A 9905-nucleotide genomic window follows, 5' to 3' on the forward strand; every position below is an offset into this window, starting at 1 on the left:
TGTGTATGTGTGACTCAATAAAATATTTGTAAAAAACCGAACCAACCGAACCGAACCAAACCGCATTAGTTTGGTTTGGTTTGGTTCGGACTTTTTTAAAAGCCAACCGAACCAAACCAAACCGCACTATTTTTTCTCTTGCGGTTCGGATGATTTTTTTCGTCAAAACCGCCCAAACCGCACCGCGAGCACCCCTACTATGACCCATATTGTAGACTGAAAGTGCTTAACAATTATTCTCATTAGAAGTTAAAGGTATATGAAAAATATAATTTAACAACTAAAATAATATTTAGATTTTTTTACTAGAAGAAATTTAATGTATTTTTATTTCAATTTCTTGTTCAAGTTGCTAACCTTGTTTGTTGTTAGCATTGACATAAAATAAAAAGGCTACAAAAACCAAATCTCAAGTTTAACACCGATACTCCTTTTGCAAGGTTTTCGACTAACGCATTCAACACACACACACATCACAAAAATCGTAAACAGAAAAACCATCAATGGCGATTGAACATGAAGACGAACTCAAGGACGAGAAGAACCCTCGCCCCCTCGACGAAGATGATATCGCCCTCCTCAAAACCTATGTAATCATCTTTCTCTCACTAAAACCCTAATTTCTTAATTTCTCTTTTAGGTTTACCAGATCTTCTATTTTTGTAACAATCGTTGATTGTTTTGCTTGTGTTTGTTCTATTTCTTGGGTTGTATCAATTGAATCGTAGTCTAATTAGTTCTCAATTTTCAACTTAGTGTTATTGAATGGAATTTCTGATTCTGGATCTAGGGTTAGTTAAAATATGTTACTGGGTATTTTTTGTGTGTGTGTTAGTTATGTAACTCAATATCGCTGAAGATATATATAATCGGAAGAATGAAAGAAATTAGTTTCCTTTTGGTTGATCCTCTTTTCAGATTTTGATTGGGTCTGTAGTTGTCAAGAGTTGAGGTTGTGGGGTTTATGTAAATTGGGACTTGTGGTAATTGTTACTATATCATGATGTGGATAAGCAAAGCTTTTCATATAAGTGCAGTTTGTGTGGTTATGTGATGTAAAGTTGAAATTTTTTTTATGGCTGTACAAAGAATGAGTGTAACTGATTAATAGGTTGAATTGAGAGTTGCTGATGTGCTAATAGTGTGTATAGAATTGTATATAGGGCTGATGATGTGGAGTCTGTTTAGTCTTTAATATAGAAAGCAAGTGATATTTATGGAGATGTTTTTGTTCGTATGTTGATTCTTGATTTTCCCAGCTAGGCTTCTCAGTTGGCCATATGTATTTTGGGCATTTGATTTTGAATAGTTTTTAAGCAATATTTTGTTGATCTGTTCCACTTTATGCAGGGTTTGGGACCTTATTCCACAAGCATTAAAAAAGTGGAGAAGGAAATTAAAGATATGGCGAAGAAAGTGAATGACTTATGTGGTATGTGAAAATATTTAGTTTGTTTGTGCTTTTCGTGATTGCTTTTTAGGTGGTTGCCTGTGTTTAAACCAAAGTAAAATAATATATTTTTTTCTTTCTTTGTTGTTGTTGTGGTGTATGCAATACCCCTTTGCTCTCTTTCATTTTGATTGTAACTAGTGATTTGTTAATTGGGTTTATTTTTATTTCTAAATTTATTTCAAACTGAACGAAGGACTCAATAGTTAGTATTGTATAGGTGTTTTATTTCGTTGCATTCATAGTGGTTTGTCTTAATTGCTTGAATTGGATGCTGTCAACACTGTACACTTCCTTAAATGTTAGCTTCCTGTTGTAATAATAGGTATCAAGGAGTCTGATACTGGTTTAGCAGCACCTAGCCAGTGGGATCTTGTTTCTGATAAGCAAATGATGCAGGAAGAGCAGCCTCTTCAGGTAATTTTTGGCCCGTTTGTTTTGACTTTTTTTAAAAATGATTTTTTTAGTGTTACAAAATTTTGTGAAAAAAATTTTTGCAAAGAAACTTTTTGTAAAAGCTTCAAATAAAAATTTTGTTTGAATAGTTATTCTTAAAATGTGATTTTAGGTATTTCATATATTTGTGGAGAAAAAATTTGGATATCAAAATTTCAAAAAAATTACTTAATTTTGAAGCTATTTCAAATAGATTTTCATAAAAATCATTTTTGAAATACAACTTTTTGAAAAAATTGCGATTTTGACTAAGTTTTGGTCTTCAATAATCCATGTTTATGTTCTAGGATGTCAAAATTAGTGTTTCATTTTAGAAAAAACAAATATAAAAAAACTTGTAATATTTTGAAAAACGGTTTTGCAAAATCTATTTTCAAAAATATGAAGAAAAAATCCATTTTTTTAAAGCTGAAACAAACGGGCCCTTTTTGTCTCTCATTTTGTAGAAATTGTTCAAAGTGCTTTTATTATTTGTAGGATAAGGCTAACTTTGATTATTCATTGAACAGGTTGCAAGATGCACAAAAATTATAAACCCAAACTCTGAAGATGCCAAATATGTCATCAATGTGAAGCAGATTGCAAAGGTGCCTCTACTTCACAACAAATTTTCCATTTCCCTTTATATATTGGATAGATATTTGTTTGCAAGTGTCAGGAATCACTTGTTTAAGAAGACAGCTCTTGACTGATTAATTATTTTATATGCCAAATATTTGCATTTCTTTATGAAGTTTGTTCTAATATACCTTTTGGTTTGGTGATAATAGTTTGTTGTTGGGCTAGGAGACAAGGTTTCCCCTACCGACATAGAGGAAGGAATGCGTGTTGGGTATGTATCTGATGAATTCCTCTCATAATAAAGTATCACCCAGGGGAAGAAGAGTAACATCATTATTACATTGTGTTCATGTTTGGTTGACCTTTATTTAATCATTGCAGTGTTGATAGAAACAAATATCAGATTCAGATTCCATTGCCTCCAAAAATTGATCCAAGTGTTACCATGATGACAGTTGAAGAGAAACCAGATGTGACATATAATGATGTTGGTGGCTGTAAGGAGCAGATTGAAAAGATGCGTGAAGTAAGTTTTTTTTTAATTTTTATATCCACATTACAATGGAAATAAGTCAGGTGTAACTAAATTTTTAATTTCCCTCCTAGGTTGTTGAACTCCCCATGCTTCATCCTGAAAAATTTGTCAAGCTCGGAATTGATCCTCCAAAGGGTGTGCTTTGTTATGGTCCACCAGGAACTGGCAAAACTCTATTAGCCAGGGCTGTTGCTAACAGGACTGATGCTTGTTTTATTAGAGTCATTGGAAGTGAACTTGTTCAGAAGTATGTTGGTGAGGGGGCTCGGATGGTTCGTGAACTATTTCAGGTAAATGTTCGAGTCTTTTAGATTTGTTTTGATCATCGTTTCCATAATCCGGTATCATTTTTATTGAACTTGTTACCTCGTGTAGATGGCCCGTTCAAAGAAGGCATGCATTGTGTTTTTTGATGAAGTTGATGCAATTGGAGGTGCGCGATTTGATGATGGTGTTGGTGGTGATAACGAGGTTCAGCGTACTATGCTTGAAATTGTGAATCAGCTTGATGGGTTTGATGCCCGAGGAAACATCAAAGTTTTGATGGCAACAAACAGGTCAGTTGATCTTACTATTATTTGGTTTCCCTTTGTTCTCTATTTTACTGTAGATTATTTTTAAGTGCTTCTCAGGATTAAGTCATTTTCCCCATAAATAATGTTTGCACTCCAAATGCTTTTTTCTCCTTTTATGTCATATGATGTCTGTCCATCCTCTTGTGATAAAGAAAGATAAAATCAAAGGTTGCATCGCTAGTTTGCAACTTCATTTTTTTTGGCGTTTCATGGCACCATGAGTGCATTTCTTCAATTTGAAAGTTTTACCTCTGCAATGCATGCCTTAATTGCCTGCTAATGGGTTTTGTCCATAATTTCTAGGCCCGACACGTTGGATCCAGCACTATTGCGGCCTGGGCGATTGGACCGTAAAGTTGAATTTGGCCTTCCTGATTTAGAGAGTAGGACACAAATATTCAAGATACACACAAGAACCATGAACTGTGAAAGAGATATCCGTTTTGAACTTCTAGCTCGGCTTTGCCCAAACTCCACTGGTAAGAACATCTTAACAACTGGACCATTGTTAATTTAGCTTATACCTTCTGACCATCAGTCTTTTAAGTACTTCAGTATTCTAGCTTATATCCTTCTATTAAAAACTTGTTCTGGTTTTGAGGAAGTTTTGCAACTTGCTTTCTTTGTTATGAAAGATTAGCTTTCTTTTCTGACCAAGACAGTTTTGGTTCTCTCCAGGAGCTGATATAAGGAGTGTGTGCACTGAAGCTGGTATGTATGCTATCCGTGCCCGAAGGAAGACAGTAACAGAGAAGGATTTCCTTGATGCAGTGAATAAAGTCATCAAAGGATACCAGAAGTTCAGTGCAACTCCCAAATATATGGTCTACAATTGAGTTATTTTTTCAGAGACCATGATTTGCTCGGACAATATTTATTTTCATTTGTGAAAATTATTCCAAGGGCATATGGTTCCTCAATGAGCAGTTTGTGAAACTAGTCTGTTTGAATGCATATTTCATGATTGACTCTTAAAAGGTCTCTGTCTGTAGCTAACGTTTTCGTAATGTTACTTCCAAAATTGTTCAGAGATTTTTTCTTCTATTTTTAACTTTGTTATTGTCCCTTTCATTGCATCCTTTCTGCAAAAGAACTAGAATGTGTTTGAACAATAGCTAGAATCTTTTGAAATACAGTGAAGTGTTGGTGAAATTGCGATGGGATTCATTTTCCACCTTCCAAAGCATTCGCCGGCTTCATGTGTTTCATGTTAGAGGAAACACGTTTTGATAGTGAGCAATATAAAGGATCAATTGAAAAACAATCTTCAATTTTGAGTAGTTATTGAATAACAAATTTTGAGATATTTGTTGGTGGACAAGATTAGAAGATTGCTTGAAGTTAATTGAAAAATGAAGTTATAATTTCTTTTGTGAATCTGATTCATGCATTCATGCTTTAGCTAAATTGGAATGTAAGAATAACCAGCAATTGGGTTCGAGTGGGAAACGAGCTCCTGCTAAGGATGAAGTGTGGAGAATATCAAGTTCGATTCTTGGTGGGAACAATACTTGGCTAGTGCCATGACCTCTCGGTACGAACTCTCGATTACTAAGGCTCATCCCTCTAGGAACCATAGTGCATAAAGCAAAAAAAAAATGGAATGTAAAAATGATTTTTTTTTTTTAATTTATGAACCGGCCGCGAAAGTGTCAGGCGACATAATGTGGCTTGGTTCGGCCCTAGTCTGGTTCTTTAGTCACTGCTTGCTTGATCTAAGGGCCAACTTTATAAAATCTTAGCTACATGTTTGGAAAATAGACCATTTACATAATTATAATACAAAAAGGTCTTTTTGCACTCCATAATACGAGCAAAGTTTCGACTATTATATTTATATTTAGTATATTTGGTGTCATAGTGGGATTCGATAAACCTGACTAGGATCACACACTCATCTGAAACACAAGTTGCCCAAATCACCTTTCTGCAATGGTGAGGCAAGGCAATGCCAACAACAACAATGGTGATGATGATGAGGCCATAATAGAGAAGCAGATCACTATAGACAACGACGAAGCTCTGCAAATCATCGCATTGTCTTTTCAACAACAACATGATAATGATCCACTAGAGGGTGATGAAAATCTCCATCCCTTCTCTGACAGAATTTGGGATGCTTATGTTCTAGAAAACTTTAAATCACAGTCCTTGATAGTTTTCGATGGAAATAGTGATTCACAAGAACACATCACTTCCATTAGCCTTCAAATGGCGATAATATGTGTTATTGTCTTCTTGAAATGCAAGCTTTTATTTGGCACGTTCAAGGAGGCAACATTGAGGCGATACATGAACCTCCGTAGACATTCTGTTATTAGCTATTAGGAGCTATCAAGAAAGTTGATCCACAAGTTTTTGATAAACAAACAACGAAAGATCTCAACCACTAGCCTATTCAATATCCATTAGGTGAACTTTGAGTTTTCGAGAGAGTATCTCGCCGGGTTCAAAGTTTAATGAGACAGCTTTGCTTGATTTTTGATAAGGAATCATTGTCACCTTATAAGGCAACTTTTTGAGATCTTTGATAAGAAATCATTGTCGCCGCCGTATGAGGCAAAATTCTTCATCCCTGATAAGGAATCACCGATGACCTATTGTACAATAATTTGTTCCTTATGAAGTATCATCGCCACCTTGACGGATGTGTACCTTGGGATAGAAAATGAACGTTTATGCGATCTAGAAAAGGCAGTGAGAATTATCTATTGCACAAGAATTGATAAACATATCGCCCAAATGCATAAATATTTCACTTAAGACCACAAAGGGCGAATAAAAAAAACCTTTAAAGGGCGATAATACTAGTGATTTAAACAATACAAAAGGCGTTCAAAGGGTAACATTAAAATAAAAACTTGACGAAAGAAAAATCTAAGTGTTAGGCATGGTGGACTCTTCATCATGAACATATTCCTCCCTTTCGTCATTAATTAAAGCGGTCTCGGGCGTAGTGTTGTTCTCTTTCTCAGGGGAGGAAACCTCCTCTTTGCCGGAATCAACCTTTTTATTTACTAACTGCCCATCCCAAAATATCCTAAATAGGTCTAATTCACCCAAGTCCGGGTCAGAGTAAGATGTGCCACTTGCTCCTGGCCTTTTCAAATTCCTTATCAACAACATTGATTATCTCTTCTTTGGCGTCATCCAGATCTAATTCCAGCTTGCTTTTTTTAAGGATTTCTTTATGCGTAGAATTCTACAGGGATTTGATCTCAGCTCGATCCTGGATCAACTATCTCCCAACTTCTTATAAGCTTCATCCTTCTCTTTGTGTCTCCTTTAACTTGTCAACAAAAAGTCATGCCTCATCGAGGTCCTTATTGACTAAGGTCAATAACTTCTGAATTTGGGTGAGATCTTCCTTCTAAGTATTTAGCCATGTGTAAAGGCTCACCATATATTTGTGTGGATGGTTGTATCCGTCAAACATTATCCTCTTTAGAAAGAGGCTTCTCATAAGATGATCCTCCTCTAAACTTGCCATTTCTTGGCTCCTAGATGGCTCACTATTTTTTGGTTATTAGGGGTTGGTAAAGGAAATTGATGTGTTCCCTTACGAAACCTATGGCGTTAAAATCCTCATTTTAGAGAGAGGGCATCGCCTTACTCCTTGAAGGAGTTGATGAAGTGGTTCCATGGGAAAATACTCCCTCAAGATCAATGGGGGTTTCAACATCCACGTCTATTGTATTTTTGTATTTAGAGGACTTGTTCTTCTTAGTTCGAATTGAAAAGGGTGTCACTTCGTCCGCCCCGACTCAACAACTTTAAGAGACTATAGCCGCCTCTTTTTGTATTTTCCTTTTGCCCTAGGTTACCAACCCATGTAATTTGTCTTAGGGTCATTGGACCACGCCTTACCTCGTTCATCTGTTTTCCGCATGAAGAACTCTCTTCTAGAAAATGATCATATGGGTCATCCTCCCTACAAAATAGACAAAAAGGTCAGACAAAGTAATCACACTAAGCATCACATTCAACTGCGCGTGATACTTACTTAAATAATCATCAATATTCATATCACCATCATCGCTCTCTCCTTGTACTCTACCACCTCCCTTGTACTCATGACATGACGTATAACTTCTCAGAAGCTCAACAACCTCTCTTTTCATCTCGATTAGGAACTTACAACAATAACAATTTATTGGCACATGCTTACTTGTCCAATGCAAAGGGAACCAATGCTTTATAGTATTTTCAAATATGATCTTAAAGCGTTCACCTTTCCTTCACACCTTCACAATTCTATCTTTCTAGTTCTTATATTTAGATGTATGTAGGGTGAGAAGAACCCTTTTAGCTAGAGCGCCTATAGATACCCAACAATATTTATCTATGTTTTTGGTACTGTAGAACAAAAAAAATATTTCTTCTATAGCGCAATATCTAAATGCCTACATATGATCTCAAATCCTTGATGAAAGCCCATTCGTTTAGTTGTATTTGAGAAGGGGCATCTTTCATGGTCCTAAGGACCACATATTTGAACACAGTGAATAAAATCAACACCCCAAATCATAGATCACTGGGAGATACACATGAAAGAACTCGCTCCCTGATCCAAGACGCGCCTCCATATTGACCCTTTCATTTTTTTTAGTACAAGGATCTAATATGCATCTCCTTCTTCATTAATGGTAGACAGATCTAAGCCATTGTGAAATGAGGCCAATTTATCCTAAGGAATGTAGAGGGTTTCAAAGTCTTCAACACTCCCACAATTTGGATTATTAACCGCCATTGAGGATCATGCTTGTCTTGGAAAAGAATAGGGCTAAAGAGGGTCATTATTACTATAACTATGGTAGCTGGAATCATAATTACTATCATAACTCTCAAACATTCCTAACTTAAAGAGTATCCAATCAACCTTCCCATCCGAGTGCTTCACATTCTCTACGCAATGCCTCCACATCTCCCAAACCCCTTCATGAGTGCTTTGTTCTATTACATAATCGTTTTTCGTCTAACTCCCTAATAATAGCCATTTCTAAACAATGAAAGACAAAATATGAAACAATTGTGGATTATGAATATGAACTTGAAGAGGAATTTTCCTAAAGAAGTGTAGAAGATGAACTCAAAAAAGGACAACAAAGAAAGAAACCCATGACTCAACTATTTATAAAGTTGTGAAGCCCTTAGGCCAAACATGCCATCATCACCAAAGAGCAGAGATGCACGTACTGATGTAGGAGTAAAACATCAACGAGCGATGTTGTTAGCATGCAAACATATCAATGAACTACATCGTTTGGACCATTACGAGGAAGATCCATCATTATGTAGCATTAAATGCATCATGTGCCTTAGGAAATCCAACAGTGACACTCCCTTCAAGCCTCGCCTGAGGTACTCACCCATGAAAGTCTCGCCTCAGGGAATCACCTTCTTAGGTCTCGCATGAAGGACTCGTCTTTCCAGGTTTCACACGAAAGACTCATTTTCCCATGTCTTGCTTGAGGGACTTGCCTTTCCCAGTCTTGTTGGCAAGGGAATGTGGTTACTTAGCTTAAATCACATTGCCCATTTAGACCTCGTGCTTAAGAGACTATGAATCGACATGCCTTGGCATAATTATATCGATCCTCCAAACCTCTTGTTTGAGGGAACTGCAATAACCTTGCTTGGTCTTAGAGGCTGATTAATAGCATGTCGGACTCAGGAGTAACACGAGAGGAGATTAGGCGTGGAAAGACGACATGACATAGAGAGTTTGTGAACTCACCCGGTCTGGCCCAATGAGGATGGATTGGTTGGTACAACCCAATTGCATAAAGACGTGTCAACACACGTACGGAGAAAAGTGACCGCAACACCACTTGTCTAATAGTGAAATCGCACCCTCTACTAAGTGGAAAGATATGTTCCTCATATTACAATATTGTCAAGCAAGTGAATATTATGCCCAATCCTTTAGCAACTAATTGATCTAAGGTACAAACCTATAAATATCTCAACTACATGATTAGAAAAGAGATCACTTTCTACATCATTAACATTGAAAAAATCATCTTGCACTTCATAACGCAAAAAGTGTTTACACTATTGTATTTACCAAATTTACAATTTATTACAAGAATTGTGATACTTAAGCACTCCATAATGCGAGAAGCGTTTACACTATTATACTTACCATAAATACAATTTATTACGAAAAATTGTGATACTTAAGCTACTTTATGTTTTCTTTGCTAAAAATTGTCATACAAGTTAGTTTTTTTTAGCTAATCAAGCTGAAGTTGCTTCGCATCAATTAGTTTGTCCTTCCTTCCCTTTCCCTTCAACGCTCTTTTTAATTTAAAAATTGAGCTTCGAG

At 36.2% G+C, this 9905-nt stretch overlaps 1 protein-coding gene across 1 annotated transcript; it reads left to right on the top strand.

Annotated features, from left to right (window-relative positions):
- Positions 1–379: 379 nt before the first annotated feature.
- On the top strand, positions 380–4621 carry LOC131616482 (26S proteasome regulatory subunit 7). Its single transcript, XM_058887817.1, has 10 exons — positions 380–590; positions 1351–1432; positions 1776–1867; positions 2416–2493; positions 2677–2738; positions 2849–2993; positions 3074–3292; positions 3378–3559; positions 3881–4056; positions 4256–4621. Exons 1-10 carry the CDS (start codon positions 504–506, stop codon positions 4411–4413), a joined length of 1281 nt encoding a protein of 426 aa, XP_058743800.1. The 5' UTR covers positions 380–503; the 3' UTR covers positions 4414–4621.
- The last annotated feature ends 5284 nt before the right edge of the window (positions 4622–9905 follow it).

Source organism: Vicia villosa, linkage group LG7 (genome assembly GCF_029867415.1).
Source record: "Vicia villosa cultivar HV-30 ecotype Madison, WI linkage group LG7, Vvil1.0, whole genome shotgun sequence".
NCBI lineage: Eukaryota > Viridiplantae > Streptophyta > Magnoliopsida > Fabales > Fabaceae > Vicia > Vicia villosa.